Genomic DNA, 20,639 nt, shown 5'->3' with positions numbered 1-20,639 from the left:
TATTAAGTGTCCAGGTCTGGGGACATGATCACATTTCTTATTTCTTATGAAAAAATAGACTATAGACCAGTGGTTCTCAACCTTGGCTGCACATTAGAATCACCTGGGAATCTTTTTAAAATCCTGATTTCTGGGCCCCAATCGTCCGGAAATTCTGTTTCTTTGTTATGGGGCGGGGCCACAACATTAGTAACAAAGAAACAGAATTTCCGGAGGATGAGGCCCAGAAATCAGGATTTTAAAAAGATTCCCAGGTGATTCTAATGTGCAGCCAAGGTTGAGAACCACTGCTATAGACTAAAAAAAGACTATAGACTAAAATAACATTTTAATAGACTAACATCCATGCCTTACAGACCAAAACTTATACGCATTGGCTGTGGTGTGGCTGGTGAGCACTCATCAGTTCCACTCTGGTTGCACAAAGGGAGTCCTGAACTGACACCAATTCTCCAGTGAATTAATGCCCGGGAAGCCAACGAGCAGACCAGCTGCAGTCAGGAGGGCCGAGGGCTGGGGCTCAGGAGCGGTGGTCTCAGCACTCTCAGCTGGGCAGCCTTGGGCAGGAGACTCCTGTCCTCAGGCTCCGTGGCCTCCCCTGAGAAGCGCTGAGACCACCTTCCTACAGGGCTGTGTGAGGACTAGAGGAAACATGTGGAATGCAGTGCCCAGAACATCCTAAATGCTCAATAAATGTCAGCTTTTACCATTAGAAACAAGGAAACTGACGGTGGACATCACTTGAAGAAAGGAAGAGTAAGACAGTGGTTCGATCAGAAAAATTAGTGAGGTCTCCAGCAAATCTTGGGATTTCCTAAATCAAATCCCTGAGAAGCCGGCAGAGGTGTCACCTGGTGCTCTGCAGGGCGACAAACACAAACACGCAGTTGGCAGTTGGGCAATGCTGTGTTCCTGTCACTGGCGGCAGCCAGTTCTCCAGTTTACAGGAGCACAACATCTCTCCACTCACCCCACTCACTGTCACAGCAGGCCGGGTGAGTTATAATTGGCCTTAATTGGCACTTACAGGAGCTTTAACATTCCTTACCTGCTGCCAAGGAGCACTTGAAAGGGGGAGAAAGTATTTTCAAACTTAGAAATACCAAGCAATTCATTCAGCTGTGGGTCTGCTATCCACAATCAGATTAGCTTCACCAAGAACTGTTGCTGTGTTATTACCCAGGATTTATAGGTCCTCACCCCGGAGAGGAGAGGTGGGCCATGAAGTCGAAAGGGGCTATTTCATGTTGGGGCTAAGAGCACCACAGCCTTCCTCTGGCTGCCATCATCTGACCTTCAGGGCTCAGTCACACTTCATGTTGTCCTCTTTCAACTGTTCCGATTGTTCAAAGGCAGACAAAGTTTAACCTCATGGCCTGATTTATATAGGCTTTGTGTTAACCACAGTCTGACCTCAGCCCAGTCATTACTTGATACACAAAGTGACACTGTTAAAAGGCGACAAAATCGCCTAGCTGGTTTGGCTCCATGGAGAGAGCGTCGGCCTGCATACTAAAGGGTCCCAGGTTCGATTCCAGCCAAGGACACATGCCTGGGTTGTGGGCTTGAACCCCACTAGTAGGGGGTGGGCAGGAGGCAGCCAATCAATGATTCTCTCTCATCATTGATGTTTCTATCTCTATCCCTCTCCCTTCCTCTCTGAAATTAATAAAAGTATTTTCTTTAAAAGGTGACAAAATCACATTGAATGTGAGGAGGATAAAGAGATCTGAAATAAAACTGGCCCTTCAAGTAATCTCACCCAATCCTTTAGGAGATGACACATGCTGCAGAGAGGAATACCAGCATCACAGAACTAGATTTCTTCCCTGAAGGTAAATTCCACAAGAATGAATAGAAATTTTCCAACAGTGTTCGGAAATGTGCCTGTAATTGTTTAAATGAATATTTTTAAAAATCATCACTTATTTTGAAAGTGCTCTGCCTCATCTACTAGTATATATATATAAGCCTAAGCGATCAAACGACTGAATGACGGAATGACCGAATGACCAGTCACTATGATGTGCACTGACCACCGGGGGCAGATGCTCAATGCAGGAGCTACCCCCTGGTGGTCAGTGCGCTCCCATAGTGGGAATGCCGCTTGGCTGATGGACCACCAGCAGCCCACCAGCCTGGTGGCAGCCAATCACTCCCTCAGTAGTCCTACAGGTCCAATCCGGGGAGAACCGGGCCAGGCACCTACGGACAGCACAATCCCAACAGTACCAGAGGCCTCCTAGAAGTCGACCTCAGGCACCATGGCTGCTTCCCCTCTCTAAACACTCAAGGAAGAAACAATATAAAAGCAGCTGCCAGGTTGCTCCTGACAACTGGCGTGAATGTCAGCAGGACAGATCTGGATCCTGGGCCAGCAAGGGCATCCCACTGCCTGCCCAGAGGGCTTATTGCGTCCTGCACTCCCCCAAACCCACTCAGCACAGGCACCAGATGCAGGGCTCACGACTGGTGAGTGCTGCTGCGTGAGCCTCTCCTGATCACAACTGACTGGGTGAAAGCCTGTGGCAGGCGCAGCAGGCGAAGTTGGACTGCTGGTTTTGGCCTAATCCCCACAGGCTACCCTGAGAGACCCCCCAACCGTGCATGAATTCATGCACAAGGCCTCTAGTATCATTAATACTCAAACTTAGAAGCTACATGCCTCTCTGGTAGTAATACAGTTTTTAGAGAAATTTACTTCAAAGTCAGATTACAATTAAGCATATCTGTGTGTAGAACAATGTAAGAGGCTTCAGAAAAAGAAATGGATTTGGAAAAATAAATAAAACACCTATTCCTGGTGGTGATAATCTCAGACATAGCTAGTAGAGATATAAAGTCTTACAGCCTTTTTGGGAAACACTCTAATAGCAGCTATTAACAATGCAAATAAATATCCTTTCTGACCCAGGAAACTCCATCCCATAGAGAAAAATCACCAGCAGTTGAGGGCATCCATAGCAGGGTAGTTACTGCTGCTTTGTTCAGAGGTAAAAAATAGGAAACAAAGTCAGTGTCCACAGAGGGTGTGGCTGAGGAGGGCCTGCACAGCATACCTTAGAACAATAAGCAATCATTAAAAAGAGGGCATTAGTGTTATCCTGGGATGTGAATGGGTTTCCAGGCAGTATTGTTGAATAGAAAAGAAGCAGAAGTGTGCAGAATAGGATACATTATTTTTTTGGGGGGGGGGGGGGGGGGAGGTAGAATTATGACCCAAAGCCCCTGCTAATAAAACATGGGATTATATGTGCCTGTATAGAGTTACAGCATGAGAAAAAAAATGTAGAAGAATGTCTACTAAGTTTCGCATTAAGAACAAATTACATAAATGGTTAGAGAAGAAGAGGCTGTTAGAGTTGGAGAAGGTGGGAAGCAGACGAGCCAATGAAAAAGAGAAAAGTAGGTTTAAGTGAAAATAGGATGTTTGAGATTATTCTACTTGCATATCTATGTAAATATATATGTATATATGTATGTGTGTATATATATATTCATGTGCGAATCAAAAAATCCATAGAGAAACTAATTTAGTTATAAAAAAATGCACTGTGAAGACAGCTGAAAAAAATTTAAACATTATGAAATTCTGGTATGATAACAAACAAGTTATTCAGATTAAGACACCCATTTCATTTGTTTGGCTAAGCAAATTCATTCAATTAGCACAACTGAGCACAGAAAGAATCACACAGAAAAAGGCCTATTAGCCACACTGGCAAAACAACATCTTAACTTTCAAAAGCTCACTACAAATCCAGTATTACGAATTCTGACAACCTTTTAAAAATATCAAGCATAAGAAACACTGAAACAAATTCCATTCTCGAGTTCACTGTTGAGCATAGGAAACTACAAATCAAGAACTCTATCATGTGTGATTGGGGGTTTACTGTTTTTATCTTACCAGGTGTACTGGTTAATAATGCGGATTTTTTTTCAATAGATGGAGTTACACATATGTTGATATATATGCAATTTGATATGTATGCTATTTTGTTGTATTGACAACAAGCTTCAAAACTTCATATGTCAAATTTGCTGAAGGTGTTAACATCATAGATATTTTTACGCTTAAAAATGTCGAATTTCGTGCCAAAAAAAAGAGCGTTTGCGGGAAGTTTTAATTCATTACTTTATTTTGAAGAAAAAGTTATCGTATACTTCGGGAAGCTTATGGTGAACATGCTCCATTTCAAGATACTTGTGAATGCTGGTTTACACGCTTTAAAGTGATGATTTTGATGTGAAAGACAAAGAATGTCCAGGTCAACCAAAAAAGTTTGAAGACCAATAATTACAAGCATTATTGGATGAAGATGCGTGTCAAACTCAAAAACAACTTGCAGAAAGATTAAATGTTGTTCAGCAAACAATTTCCGATCGTTTACAAGCAATGGGAAAGATTTTAAAGGAAGGAAAATGGGTGCCACATCAACTGAATGAAAGACAAATGGAAAACTGAAAAGTCATCAGTAAAATGTTGCTTCAGCGACACGAAAGAAAGTCTTTTTTGCATCGAATTGTGACTGGCGATGAAAAGTGGATTTATTTTGAGAATCCCAAACACAAAATCATGGGTTGATCCAGGTCAACCATCAACATCGACTGCAAGGCCAAATCGCTTTGGAAAGAAGACGATGCTCTGGGATCAGGAAGGTGTGTTGTATTATGAGCTTCTAAAACCAGGTGAAACCATTAATACTGATCGCTACCGACAACAAGTAATCAATTTGAACCATGCTTTCATCGTGAAACGACCAGAATGTGCCAGAAGACATGGCAAAGTTACTTTGCTTCATGATAACACACCATCACAGACTTCAAAACCAGTTAAAGACACATTAAAAGATCTTGCCTGGGAAGTATTAACCCACCCGCTGTATTCACCAGACCTTGCTCCCTCAGATTACCACTTGTTCCAATCGATGGCACATGCACTTTCTGAGCAGCACGTCAAAACGTACGAAGAAGTGGAAAATTGGGTCTCTGAATGGTTTGCCTCAAAACAAGAAAAGTTCTATTGGGACGGTATCCACAAATTCCCTGAAAGATGGGGAAATGTGTAGCTAGCAATGGACATTACTTTGAATACAGCACTTTTGATGTTTCTCTTGAGATTATCGTGTTTTGTTTGATTACAAAATCCGCTATTATTAACCAGTACACCTAGTAATTTATTTTAAAGTAAGATAATTACCTTCTTTGATATCTCTGTCTGTCTGTCTCTCTGTCTCTCTCAAACTTTCAAACACACAAAGGAAAGGGTATACAATTTCTTTGAAGTTCAATTTGATAACTGTTGTCTTAAAAACAAAATGTAGAAGTAAACCTAAGATTGAGATTTTTATACAAACAATCTGGAATCAGGAAGGAAATAGCTAAAATTAGGCACTGCCCCCTTGGGGCCCCAAAACCAGTGTGTTTCATGGGCTTGGACTAGATACAGCGGTCGCCAACCAGTGGTCCAAAAGGTTGGCGACCGCTGGACTAGAACATGAATGGAAGGTATTATGCCAACCTGCTAGCAGGTGCTACAGCAAGCATGTCAAACTTGGGGCCCAGCCAATATAATGGTATGTAAGAAATATTGTTTTTTTAAAAATATATTTTATTGATTTTACAGAGAAGAAGGAAGAGGGATACAGAGTTAGAAACATCGATGAGAGAGAAACATCGATCAGCTGCCTCCTGCACACTCCCTACTGGGGATGTGCCCGCAACCAAGGTACATGCCCTCGAACAGAATCGAACCTGGGACCCTTCAGTCCGCAGGCTAACGCTCTATCCACTGAGCCAAACCGGTCAGGGCTAAGAAATGTTTTAATAAAAATTTCATAATTTAGTTTTTACAATATCCTGTTATACATAATTATTAATAATGAATTATAGTACTAATGACTGAGTACTATAATCGTGTTGCATTCATTTCCCTTACGCACCTTATCGCAGGCGCACCATTTCTCTCCACTAATACTAGCAGCGAATATTTTAGCAGCCGATGGCCATGTCATTAGTCTTGTACTGACTTATATGGTGTGCGCAACAGGAAATATTTCGCTTTCGGAGAACAAGAAAAATAGGTTTATTTGCGTTATGCTTATTAATTTGTGCAGTTATTCAGTGTCTGGTAAGTTAATGTTCAAGAAAAAACATTAATTTTTATTAAAATGTTCTATTATTTTATGTTAACGATTACTCATTTATTTCAGCCTTTTGTATTCAGCATGTATGTCTCTATCGAAATAAACCTATGTTTCTATAAAAACTGAAGCTTTTGTTTTTTTGCAGCCCACATAAACTTAAACCTTGTTTATTTGACCCGTTAGCCTTTGAGTTTGACATGCTTGTATTACAGCATAAGGAAGCAATGAAAACTCCCTCTCCTGGTCATATGTAAGACCACAGCTTCACAGGGTTGAAATAGCAGGTGTGTATGTATCTTTAATAGTCAACATACAAATTAGTCTTGAAGTGATTGTCAGGAAAAAAATCTTTTAGCAAGTATAACCAAAATATGGTTTATATCCTAAAATGTCCACTTTAAACTCTGAAGCTCAGCCACGCTAATGATTTATACATGCAGCAGACAGGTCGAGAGCAACACTGTTGAGTATTAGCAACTTATCTATTGGTGGTGCTAGGAAGTCACATTTTCACCGCCCCCTCATGGTGACATGAATCACAAATTACAATAGTTCAAAAAGTCACAGTATACTAACCTGAAGGGCATCTATGACCGACCTCCATGTGGAGAATACCTACACAGAAGTACTGACAGACATTCCCAAAGAATGATCCTAAAGCATTGTGTAATAATGCAATTCTAAAAATCAAAATGTCTGTCAGTAGGGGACTGGTTAAATTAAATACATTAATAAAGTGGAATAGGCAGTCTTTGAAAAGAAAGTAGATAAGGGGTTAACTTCCAAAATAAAAAAGGAACTCATACAACTTAACAAAAGGAAGAAAAACAATCCAATTTAAAAATGAGCAAAAAACCTAAATAGACACTGCTACAAAGTGGTCATACAGAAGGCCAAGAGACATGAAAAAATGCTCAAAGTCAATCATCAGAGAGATGCAAATTAAAATGACAATGAGGTATCACCTCACACTTGTCAGAATGGCTATCATCAATACATCAGCAAAAGACAAGTGCTGGTGAGATGTGGAGAAAAGGGAACCCTAGTACACTGCTGGTGGGAATACAGACTGGTACAGCCACTATGGGAAAACAGCATGGAGTTTACGCAAAAAAATTAAAAATGGAAGTGCCATTTGATCCAGGGATCCCACTCTTAGGAATATATCCTAAGAGACCTAAAACACCCATCAGAAAGATTATATGCATCCCTATAGCAGCATAATTTACAAAAGCTAAAATCTGGAAACAGACAAGTTCCCATCAGTAGGTGAGTGGATGAAAAAGCTGTGGTACATTTATACCATGGAATACCATGCAGCTGTAAAAAAGAAGGATCTCTTAACCATTGAGACAGCATGGAGGGACCTGAAGAGTATTATGCTAAGGAAATAAACCAGTCAGAGAAAATAAGTATCACATGATCTCACTCATGTGTGGAATGTAATGAACAAAATACACTGATGAAGAAAACAGACCCAGAGACATAGAAGCATGGAACAGATACCTAATCTCAGAGAGAAGACAGGAGTAGAGGGGTGGGGAGAGATTAACCTGGGGAACTTATATGCATATATGCATAGTCTGTGGACACAGACAATAGTGTGGCGAAGGCCTGGGAGGGGTGGGTATGGGGTAGAGGGGGTCAATGGGGAAAAAAAGGGGGACATCTGTAATACTTTCAACAATTAAGATAAATTTTTAAAATAAAAAGGAGTAATATGCGTTAACATGGAAAAATAAGGCAGATTATTAAGTTTCAAAAGTAGGTTTATAACAAATCTAATTTTTCATGTGTGTAAAAAAACAAGAAGTATTCAGCCAAATACTGTTTTGCTCAGCCAGGACTGGAAAGCTTCCCAGGGTGCATGGTAAACTGTACCCCTGAGAAGTAAGGTGGAGAAGATTTATTCATTCTGATTGCATAGTTAGTTATCCTCCTGTTGTGGGTTACTTTAAAAAAAAAATGTTTTATTGATTTTAGAGAGAGAGGAAGGGAGAGGGAGAGCGAGATGGAAATGTCAATGACAGAGAAACATCAGTCAGCTGCCCCCTGCACAACCCCTACCAGGAATCGAGTCTGCAACCTGGGCATGTGCCCCAACCAGGAATTGGACCGGCGACCTCTTGGCGCATGGGACGATGCCCAACCAACTGAGCCACACCGGCCTTACTTTCTTGTTTATTTTTTAAAAATTTAATTGATTTTTGGAGAGAGAAGGGAGAGGTGGTAGGGGTGGAGAGCAAGAGCAATGTGAGAGAGAAACATGGACTGGTTCCCTCCTGTACTCGCCCTGACCTGGGATCGAATCCACAACCTAGGTATGTACCCTGACCAGGAATTGAACCTGAAACTTTGGTGTACAGCCATGGTGGTTGTTTTTTACAAAACAATGTAGCCGAAACCGGTTTGGCTCAGTGGATAGAGCGTCGGCCTGTGGACTGAAAGGTCCCAGGTTCGATTCCGGTCAAGGGCATGTACCTGGGTTTCGGGCACATCCCCAGTGGGAGATGTGCAGGAGGCAGCTGATCGATGTTTCTAACTCTCTATCTCTCTCCCTTCCTCTCTGTAAAAAATCAATAAAATATATTTTTAAAAAACAAAAAAAACAATGTATATTACTGTTGTTAATAATAAGAAGAAATATATGTGTTTTTGTTTCTTTAATCAGCAAGTTTTTGTTACCCAAATAAGAGCATAAGAAGTCCCAGGAAAGTGTACACATCCTCTTTTGTTTTCTAGCTTATATGACTAAATTACTTATATGACTACAAAAAACAAAAACAAAACAAACAAAATCTCAAAAGAATAAAAAAAAGACCCCAAAGTTTGACATCTCTGCAATAATTATTTTCTATTCCTAGAATCTTTAGGGGGGAAAAGTCCATATACAAATTGAAAGAACCACACGATCCACAAGCTAAGTAAATTCATCCAGTTGCTTGAGCCAAAAACCCCATGAGTCATTCCTCATCCTTTCTTTTCCCATCTCTTTCATCAGTCCAACAGCAGGCCCTGCTGGCTTTCTATTTCCCTGCTGATTCCTATTCCATCCACACCTCAGCCTCTGCTGCAACAATCCAGCTCTCACCTGGCCTAGCACAACACAGCCCACCAATGGTGTCCCAGCTCCCTGCATTCCATAGACCAACCTGAGTCAGATCAAGACACTTCCTTGCTCAAAGCCCTCTGGTGACTTCACCTTGCCTACGTAGTCCAATCCCGATTCCTTTTGTGGCTTGCAGGGTGCAGAATCCTCTGGCCCAAGCCCCTCTTTCTCCAACCTTAACCTGGACCCCTCTCCTTGCACATGGCTTTTGTACCTCCTCACTGGTCTTTCTGCCAAATCCATTTCCACCTCCGATCTCTGCACTTCCGTGTGGAACACCGGTCCTCCAGATCTTCAAATGGAGGCTCTTGTTCGTCATGGGGCTTAAATACCAACTTCTCAGAGCAGCTTTCTTTGACTACCCTTATCTAAAGTGTCTTTCCGAGGCCACTCTTTCTCACATTATTCCTAGCATTTATCACTATCTGAAATAATCTTATTTTACCTGATTTTGTCTTTCTTGCGCCACCCTCCCTAAACAGAATATAAGCTGCATGAAATCAATGACACTGCTTTTCTAGTTCAGTAGAGAGCAATGCCGAGAACAGACAGCAGTACTCAATAAATATTTGTTAAATACACAGATAACATCATTGCCAGTTAGTTTTTAAGAAAACCTCAAAAACACAGATAAGAAAGACACAGATTTCAGTATGAGAAAAAAATCAATACAAAAGTGTTACTCCTACAAATGGTATAAGTAACACCACTAAAAGGTGCCTGCTTATTACACAACAGGAAAAAGATAAAATCATATTAGCACTATTTGGCTTATGGCAAAGAAAAATCTGAATTCACTGCATTCACTTTACATCATGCTATTGAGTGACAAGGAGCTTAGGTCAAATGGTCAACTGGGAATTTCCTTCGAGAGTTAACATAGCTTCCACCTTGACACGGTTCACGTTTTGATGCACCTGCTCTGGTTAGCTCCCTTCCCTGGCTCAGCCAACTGCTGCAGGAAGGCCTGGCAAGGTGTTTCCGAAGCAAAAGAGCCAAGTATTTTTTGGCTCTGCAACAAGTTTCAACCTTTATACTGACTGCAGAAATAAATATGCCAACCAATTCTCTAAAGAAGCTACAAAATGTTATGAGGCTGTAACAAAAAGAGGAGGAGTTTGGCTTTGACTAGCTACTATGATTTAGGGTTAAATAAAGTAGAACACTCTGAAGAGAAATCTAAGGATTGGACTACAACAAATATTTATCTACTATCATTATGTCTTCAAATTACTACATGTTCTCTCTGAGATAATGGGTTAACAATGCTGACCCAGCTACTCTAAGCAAAATTAAAATTCTACCAGAGCTAGAACATGTCACCAGGATAATTTTGTGACAGGTGACATTCATCACATCTTCTCTAGATTTTCTTTTAACTCCACACATCATTATACACAAGAGAAATAGAAATGAGTTGTCAGAAAACCTGCCCTAGTATATTAAAAAAAAATCCTATTAATTTATTGATTCGAGAGGGAATGAAGAGAGAGAGAGAGAGAGAGAAGAGAGACATTAATTTGCTGTTCCACTTATTCATTGATTGCTCCTTGCATGTGCCCTGACTGGGGATCGAACTCACAACCTTGGCTTATCTGGATAATGCTCTAACCACTGAGCATCGGCCCCGGGGATGGCCTGGTACATTTTATCTGTATGAATGAAATTTAATTTAGGAGTTTTATCTGTAAACTGGGAATAAAACCATCCATTCAGTGGGTCTTTAAGAATAGGAAATGAGGTAATACATGCACTTTGTAAATCATCAAGTGCTATTAAAAAAATTATTATTAGTCTCTGAACTTTTAAATGAATGCCAATTCTAAAAAGATTAACTATCACTGATGTTTCAAAGTAGAAAATACCTAGATAATAAAAATATAGTAGCCCTGCCAGGGTAGCTCAGTTGGTTATAGCATCGTCTTGATACACCAAGATTGTGGGTTCAATCCCCAGTCAGGGCACGTACAAGAATCAACCAATGAATGCATCAATAAACAGACTTATTCTCTCTCCTTTTCTCTCTTTCTCCTTAAAATGAATAAATAAAATATTAAAATTTTTTTTTAATTTAGTGGCCAAATTTAGCTAGCATCCTGGAAAAAAAAGAAACATTTTTCTTTATCCCAAAACAAAGTTACTAAATAGCCAAATAAAATAACTCACTCAAAATATCTAAAGCTGTTACTCCATGTAATCAATCAGATGGCAAAAAATGGAGGTCATTATGCATTAAACAGTACAGCCTCTGCTTTGTGATGTAGGTTAGCTTAACTCCAGGATGGCAGTCACTGCTCAACTGTGTGAAGTGTCAACAGGAGGAATCAGCATTTTGCCAGAACCAGCCCAGTGGATCTCACAGAGTAAGACGCAGTTTGCTCTTATGCTACTATTCTTTGAAACCCATTAGTTAGCTTTAAAAGTATGAGCAATTTCTATTTACTCATCCTCTGATAAAAAGGACATTTTAGGTAAACAGAACTTATGCAAGTGGAGAAAACTATAACATCGCAGCAGTGTTTCTGCTAATGCTACTTTCACAACATTATGGAAAAGCCACATTTATGACATCCCTCCCTGTGAGCAGAAGTCAGAGTGGGGCAGATGTTTTACACTGAGGCCAGATTACAATGCCACTGACAGCAACTGGTAGGGGCTCAATGCATAAAATCAATAGAAAAATGGTAAGGGGTGTTTATCTATATTCCTTTTGCAGATCAACATGAGATTCGAGGATTCTGCTTCCTAGGTGTGGCATTTGCTAGAGCTAAGGTTCGCCCTCAGTGGAGAGCTCCCTAAACAGAAGAGGAAACCAAATCCAATAGCTGGTGTTTCCCAAAACATTGAATAGCTATCACTCCCCAACTTTAATAACATTAAATTGCAAGTGAAAAGTTACTCCCTTTCCAAATTTCTTTCAATTCTTCTGATAACATCACACTAACACGTGGATTTCAACAAAGAGAGCAGGCCTAGGGCTCTGAGCTGGCACTAGCAAGAGCATCAAAGAATTTAATCATCAAAGAAAAATATTAAGTGGAATTAAGTAAATAAATCATAAAGATGGAACCCAATGGATTAAAATTGAGAAAAGGTGGCAAAGGCATCTGTGATTTCAGAGGTCTTGCTTTGGGACTCAGGGATGAGCCAAAAGGTGAATCAGTGGGTCAGCCTGACTAATATGAGGCAAAATACTTCAATGGCTGACATTCGAGCTGAGTTTCAATTAATTACAGAGATTCTAATTATGGCACCTGTCTGAGCTGAATTAACACCACTCACTTATTTCACCCAGATAAAGATCACCCCATGTCTGCATAAGAGAGGTTGAGAGAGATTGAGGTATTCTTCATAAGCAAACTCAAAGAGAAGCAGCAGACACAGAGCACTTGGAGCTTATCAGAATCACCTGGGAAACTCTTTCAACCCCAGAGGCACCCACAAGTCATCAGTTGGTCCTACCTATTCAGACTCATAGTAAATGTATGTAAATAGGACTACACATTTTGTGCTATTCAGTAGCCAATTTAGGCCCAACTGATTTGCTGAGATTCCCAACTTAGGTGTTTCTGGCCCTAGGAATTTCACCATCTCAGCCCTCCTCCATACTAAAAGTTTTAGAGACAATGTGCCATTTCCAGCATATAATACAAACAGTTAAAAACCAGTTGAAAACAGGGCCTCCTGTCATGCCATCCTTGCTAGACTCAACAAATCTCTGAGTGCGGACCTGTGTCAGTCTGACTCAACAATCAGACTATGTGAAACTGGACGTGCCAAAATGACACTACCTCACTCACCATCATTGCTCACATGGAAAGCCCGGTTAACTGTTAACTGCCAAAAAGGCAGCTTAGCTAGTAAAAAAGTTGTGGCCTCTTACTACTCTGGATAATAAGCTGCTCACCAATTCAGAACATTACCACCAACATGAATTGGTTTACAAGTCTCGCTGAATGGTAGCTTCCTTCCCTGTGCTGACAGCAGCAGTTTTAAAGTTACTGCCTGTCGGATTTGAAGCAACCGCTCATTTGTTCATAAAAAGTCACAGATAAATATCAGCAATGCATGAATTCACAGAAGACTGCCCACACATTTTCATCAAAAGATAAGAAAGTAGAATCCCTCCCTTGGCAGGTATGGGTTCTTCCTAACTTGTAAAAATGGACTGCCATGGCCACCGGAAAAGATTCTGAATTTGAAAACCTTTTTCTGGTGTTAATTTTGGGAAGCAAACGAGTAAGAATGAAATTACAATGAAAAAAAGAATGGGTTTCCAAATTACTTTTTCCTGTTATAACCCCTGTCCCCCAAGACAAAGAGACAATGGCAGCCTTGGGAATAGGTTCTTGGTTCTGGGAGCATGCCCACCTCTCCTTCCCTCCAGGTGAGGAGGTGTCACTCCCAAGCCACTCCATGGACACCACATGGTGCCTCCCTCCACTCCTGCAGTTGTCCCCAACCCCTCACACCTAGCCATCTCCAAACCTCCTGCTTATTCCATCAGCCTTTTCCTTGGCTGCTGCCTCAAATATGGAATTCCTTCCACATATCCCAGCTGGATTCTGCACTTGGTCATCATCTTTCTGCCAAGGATTCTTCTCTTCTACAACTTCAATATTTTCCTTGCCACTAGAGGGACCAAAGTGCTCTACCCAGGGGCTTTATCAATCACATCTCCTGAGTAGCCACAGAAGGCATTTGAGTATGTGAATCTCGAATTCACATCTGCTCATTTACACATTTGAAGTTAACACAATTCCTTTGTCATTCAAAGTATCTTATTAGAAGACATTGTGTGTACTAGGTACTGGTAGAGAAAAAGGGTAGAAATATGATTTTAAGACCCTCCCTATTCCTGCCCCCTGCTATACATTGATGTTCTAAGAGAGACAGAGGAAAATAAAGAAAATCATCTCCATAAAATGTGCTGTAAAAACTGTGTAAAGTGTTTCTGGAAGAAAAAAGTCCCCTTTCTGCCTAAGGATGTCCTGGAAGAGGCTACATACACCCTTAAGTGGGCCTGGATCTGAACTGCAGTTTTCACACTCCCCTCTTTCCCACCTCACTCCCAATCCACTCTGCCTTTAATCCCGAAGGACCACTAAATTGCATCACTCTGGTGCTAAAAAACCTGTAACAAGTCTCCCCTAGCACATCAAGGCCAGAGGTGTCTGATGGGCACTGAGGCTTTCTGAGCTAATCCCAGCCTGCCTTTGCACAGAGATCTTGCACATATGGGTACAACAGCTCCAGCCAATGGAGACTCCATATAGTACATTCTAGACAGCCTGGAATTTCCTGCTTCGGCACTTGCTCATATCACCCCAGGCGCCAACCAGGGGCCACCAAATATGGCTGTTCAGTGCACAAATTGTGCCGCTCTAAGTGGCAGCACTGTCTATCCCCATCATGATACTTCCCATTTTAGGGGATTATAGGTGATTTTTTTAAAAGTACTTTCTGCATTTTCCACAATGAACAGGTATTATATGTCTAAAAACTGAGAAGGGAAATTGCATGTGGGAAAAAGAATCCATTTTACTCTTCAGAATAGCCTGCTGTAAGGCTCTTTTCTCTAAGAAGCCTTCTGTGAGTTACTCAACAAGAAGCAATCTGTGCTCTTCCTATTAACACCGTGGACTGTTTTATGACTTCAGACACACACCTTCCTGTATACACATACAGCTGTACCTTTATTTCTCTCTGACCTATTATGTGTCAGGCATTGTATGAAGAGTTTTACACATGTTGTTTCATTTAATCCTCACAGGGAACCTATGAGGTTGCTATTACCATTCCCACATTATAACAAAGGAAGCCAAGGTTGGAAGACTTGTTCAAAGCAAAGAACTAGCCTATAGTTCTTGCAAGTTTAAAAACAGTCTACTGGATTTAAATTTAAATCCAGGCTTAAAAATCCTAACTCCAAAATACTTGCCAACTGACTAATTGCTTCTCCAATACTAGCCTCTGAGAGCCTTAAGCAGGAAGACAATATCTTACTCATCTTTGTACTCACTCTCTGTGCCCACCCCAGGGCCTCATCCACAAGCAGAAACTCAAGGAACCTTCTTACGATTACATAAAATATCTATTCCTTGGGGAAAAATGGTGGGATGTTGATTATGACGGTATGCCTCTTAAACAACTGCAGTCCCGACAGCAAGCTCTGAAGGTTTTAGCTTCAAAATGTACCTCAAAGCTCTGCTGTCTCCCCAGCTCTACTGCCCACCTAAGCCTTAGTCTATTATCATCTCCTGCTTTTGACTATTCTCCTTGCTTCCCCTCTTCTCCCACATGTATAAGTGTGGTGGGCCTGTTACCCCCCACACAAACCATCCAATAGCCCACAAGCTGCTTCTTACTCTGGCATAGAAGCTGTGCACGATCAGGGTCCCTGCCTGTAAAGCCAGACTTTTCTAGTCTCTACTTCCTTCCACTAACCACCCTGCAGCCACACTGGCCTTTCCAGGTTGTACAACGGCTCTTCTCTCTGTATTGAATGCTCTTATTCCAGGCGGTCACATGGTGGCTCCCTCATCACTTAGGGCTCAGGTCACCAGGGGTCACCTTCTCAGAGGCTTTGCTTAAACAGTATCAAAGAAGGACCCCCACTGTGGTATTCTCTGTCTAGAGCTTGCTTTTGTGGGAGTGAGGAAAATGAGGAAGAACCTGCAGTTATTTTAAAATGTTTCTCGTTAGTTTTGTCTATTTCTCCAGCAAGAGTTTAAACTCCACAGAGGTAGGAATCATACTACGAGGTGGGTATTCAAATACTTCTGAGTTTTTAGTGAACCAAACTGAGTATTAAACTAAGTTTTATGATCAGAATTTTATTTTAAACATGTTAGGTGGCATTCTGGCAATGCAAAAGAACGTTATTTGGATCCTTTCGTGACTAAACACCCAGATAACAGGCTTGGAGACTGAAGCCCAGGGATGGCTCAGGGAGGTGCATGAAACCTGATGTCACAACGCGTCATTCTAAGTATGTATGTAATTTTGATAGGGAAAATGTCATCGCTCAACTCATTCACAAATTAGAACATGACAGTAAGTTCAACTTAGAACTACTGAACTTGGAAGTTTCAAATTCACATTTCCTTAAAAAAAAAAAGGCCATGTCTCCATATTGGGAATATATTTATAATTTTACCAACCACTAAATTCCCAACCTCAGGATCTAGAAGGAAACAAACCTTTCACTATACTGATGTAATATTTCAAAAGAGATTTTATAAGATACATTTTCTTTTTGTATAATTTCAATAAAATACAGAAAATGCACACCACTTTCAAGAAAATATTCAACATCTGACAGGCATTAACCCATTCAATGAATCAGAAAGCCTAGCTCCTGACAGGGGGAGGGATTATATTCCACCTGGGCTGTCGCTGGCCTTCAGTTTTTAATCCTGCTTTACCTTGTACCTCCTAATAATGATTTTTAAATGATTAAGCACTTACCATAATGTGATTGAAATGCCTGCGGTTTGACAACCTGATTGCAGTCGTTACACACCACCAAGTAGAAATCATCATGGGCTGGACAGAGACCAAATATTGGCATATCTGCAAAAAAGAAAGAGAGCATCACTCACTCCTCTGATCAATATGAAACTATATGGGGTGGCAGTACTTTCTAAAGGAGCTGCCTGAAGATAAAGTGCACCAGGAAAAATGTTACTCCAGTTTAAAAGTAACTGATGTGACACACCAGGATTATTAAGAGAGAAATCAAATCAGGCTTACAGAAACACTGTTACAAAGGGTTAAAATAAAATGCACCCTAAATCATCAGTATCCGGTAAAAGGGACATATCTATTGAAATGCAAACAATAAATACATTTGTACAATACAGAAGTTTAGATGAATTCTATTCAGGGTTATTGGAAAGAATCTGCAACCATCCTATATAATAAAGAGGTTAATAGGCAAATTGACCCTCACTCCATCACACAGTCACAAGATGGCTGTGCCCACAGCTGAGGCAGGATTCCCGTAATACAAGATGGCTTTGCCCACAGCGGAGGTGGGGTTCCCATAATAAGGGATCAGCAACCTGAAGCTGTGTGGTGCCAGGCCGGGGTGGGGGGACCTGAGGGTGCGCCAGGGGACCTGAGGCTGCACCCCCCGCCTGGCGGGGCTTGACAGGGGTGAGGCTGGCCGGGTGTGGATCTCTCCCAATGGTGGTGGGGCCAGCCGGGTCTGGGTCTCATGCAATTTCAAGGTGCACACGGGTGGGCAGGGACTTGACTCTGGGTCCCACGGCATGCCCCAGACTCTGACAGGAGGAAGTTTTTCATATACATTTTACTAATTTTCTTTCATATCTTACACTTCTATTATAAGAAAGGGCAAATAGCAATATTAAAGTATTTTCTCTAATTAGTTCCCTTTTAACATGCACAAATTTCGTGCACCGGGCCATTAGTATAAAATGCTTAACAATTCACAAAGCTGAACCACCTAGTGGTTTTATTTGTTTAGCTCTGCCTTCTATTTCAGCCACTGGTCTCTGAGTTCTATGAACAGCTAAGAAAGGAAGTAAAGGTTTCACTGAAGAGCAAAATTGCTGGTTTTATCAGTATGCAATACAAAAACAATTATCTGTATATACTTTTCTCAGGTCACAACAACCTCTAGTCCTTTTGCTTACATACTGATGCCACTAGGCAGACAGAACTTCAGTACAAACAGCATTTCATACAATAACCTCAGTTCAGTTACTAGGACAGAATAAGATACAAGTTGGACTTTTTACAGTAAGAAGTTTAATCTTAATTAAGACATGTAAAATTCAATTATCTTCATATACATGAAGTGAAAGTAACTTATAATACTGATAATATACAGGGTATGGCAAAAGTAGGTTTACAATTGTTTATATAGAAAATAATACAATAATTAATGAATATTAATAAAATAGACTGTGTTTCATGTACTCACCACTGTAAACCTACTTTTGCCTACCCCTGTATGGTTAACTGACCATGAACAATTAATTAACAGCAATCTAGGGAACAGGGCTAACAGTTCACATCCAGAATCTATATCTTTTAAATATTTCAAAATTGATGATTTTAAACAAGTATTTTATACTATATGTACTATTCATAATATCTGCAATGAGTGGATAATCAGTACATTTCAATTAGGCAAATATTTTAATAGACCAAGTTTAAAGGGGGGTAAAAGATCTAAAAAGCTGATCAGCATCTGCTTTCTTTCTCATAAGATTTAATTTAACACTTTCTCCAGCTTGGGTGATCTTGGTGGTGTTAGAGAAAATGTCCTGAAGAGATGTAAAGTGATGATAACCTCTAACATAAAATTACTAATCTAATATTGGCACATGGCTATAGCTGAAATTTTCTTAAACACCTTCTACCACCCTCAACTGCAGAGATTGCTGGCTATGAATCTGAAAAATACCAGGAACCAACATGATCCTGCAATGCAACAGCAGCACCGAGCAGCTTCTATGTGCTGCCATCTCATTCTGTCCTCACAACTGCCGAGGTAGATACCATTATAAGCCCACTCTGAAGAGGAGGAAACTGATTCACAGAGAGGTGCAGTACTTTGTTAAGTCCAGAGCTGGGATTCAATTCTGACACTGCAATGGCTTGGTTTTGGTCCCCTGAAGAGCAGAGGAATATGATTTCTAAAAATTCCTTCCAGATTCCAACTTCAATAGTTTGAAATGTCAGGGCTGAACACCTTTGATGCATACACTTATTAGATAACATAAGTCTAATAGACTGCTGACTTCTTTGACTAAGCTTAATAATTTAATGAAAAATAAGAGCCAAACAATGTGCTATTTTCCGTGAAAGCATGCCCACACTGAATTAAAACTAAAACATGTAGGGGAAGAGGAAAGGTTATATCCATGGAATGATCAACATGTAAAAAGTCACTTTCCATGGCTATAGTTTCTTGACATGACATTTCATTTTTAAAAATAAAAATTCAAAGTAATTTACCTTAATTTCCATATACCCCTGTACTAAATGCCTCCGATATAGGATAAATAAAAAGAAAAATATGAATTACAGAAATGGTACAACGTTCATAATTTATAGCTAAAAAGTACTAAATGTCTATAAATATAAAATCACCAATTTCATTAGATATTAACTCAATTAGTTTTATTAATCAAATAGTAGTTAAAACAGCATTAAATCATGCGGTCTCAGTTTAGATTTAGGCCTCTGTGATGTGCTGGTTTTCATGGCTCCCCACAGCACTCAATGTCAAACAATGCTGATTAAAATATATCTCTCTGCCAAATACCAGATACTTCTGGGGACTAGCCACCCTCCCCCCCCCCGCCCCCCGACCCCTTTTATAAATAAGGAAGTTTAAAAAAATAAAAAGGGTTACCAATCCTTTCCAATCATAGAAATTCAACTGGCCACAATGATGACTCTGTAGAAAACTGTTAGTTTTTGCTTGGACTCATTTGATCCTTTTATTAGACACAGAAACACTAATAAAACTAAGATGGTGGGGGTCATTCTGTAAGGGACCAGGAATCTATACTTCCGTGAGAAATTCAAGTTCCTCAATAACAAGATCATTTGCAATTGATGATGACAGTAATGATGATAACCATAATGGCAATGAGACAGGCTGGAAAACCAGAACATGAATAGGAAAACTGAGACAGATAGCTAAACAGCAGTTTGCAGCCATCTAGTATCTTCCCTAAACCAAAGACACTTAAGAACAAAAGGTTTGCACTTCTCCTCCCCAACCAGAGAGGGGGAAAATAGCTTAAGTCACCCTACTTAGGGAGACAGATCGCAGAAATCCAATTAAGTGCCACTTGCCAACCACACCCAAAGAGAGATGAAGTTAAGAGAATAAATCTGATTTTGATGAACAGTCTACTGAGATCCTTCCCTAAGACCTCCCCTAAACACCTAGCCTTTAAAACCCCTTGAAAGGGAAGTCCCATCTCATGCTCTCCCTTCCAGAAGCAGGCCCACACCTTTCTTCTCTCTTCCCCTTTTATCCCCCACTAGACATGTGTCTCTTAAACTCTAGGGACCCCGAAAGGCTGGCAACAATGGGCAGCAGCAGGTTGTCCTGGGCAAAGCCCCTGAACCTGTCCCCTAGGCCCCCTTTTCTCTGACTTCTTAGCCAAAGCAGCCCAGCCTAGGCTCATTTCCCCACTAGTCCCTCTCCTGTTATCCTAGGTCCCTCCTTGTTTCACTGTTCCCAGCTTTAATAAGTGACTTCTAAAATTCATTGGACTTGTGTTGTGAAATTTTCCCTGCATGAAGTCAAAAACCCATACACTACTGGCCAGCCCTAGGCAGACCTGCTCAGGGCCTGGTCCCCTTTCCGGTAACAGTAAAACAGTGGC

The 20,639-nt window shown here is 40.7% G+C and overlaps 1 protein-coding gene across 4 annotated transcripts in view; it reads right to left on the bottom strand.

Annotated features, from left to right (window-relative positions):
- ATXN7 (ataxin 7) overlaps positions 1 to 20,639 on the bottom strand; it is a 158,326-nt gene that overhangs the window by 39,413 nt on the left and 98,274 nt on the right. For all 4 annotated transcript variants that reach the window (XM_070390922.1, XM_070390923.1, XM_070390924.1 and 1 more), the window contains one exon: positions 16,729 to 16,833. In XM_070390922.1, the coding sequence (XP_070247023.1) occupies positions 16,729 to 16,833 (105 nt within the window). The remainder of the gene's footprint in view (positions 1 to 16,728; positions 16,834 to 20,639) is intronic.

This window comes from Myotis yumanensis, unplaced genomic scaffold, assembly GCF_028538775.1.
Source record: "Myotis yumanensis isolate MYYU_CA2020_CCGP unplaced genomic scaffold, mMyoYum1.0.hap1 SCAF_14, whole genome shotgun sequence".
Lineage (NCBI taxonomy): Eukaryota > Metazoa > Chordata > Mammalia > Chiroptera > Vespertilionidae > Myotis > Myotis yumanensis.
This window is presented reverse-complemented; position numbering and strand designations above follow the sequence as displayed.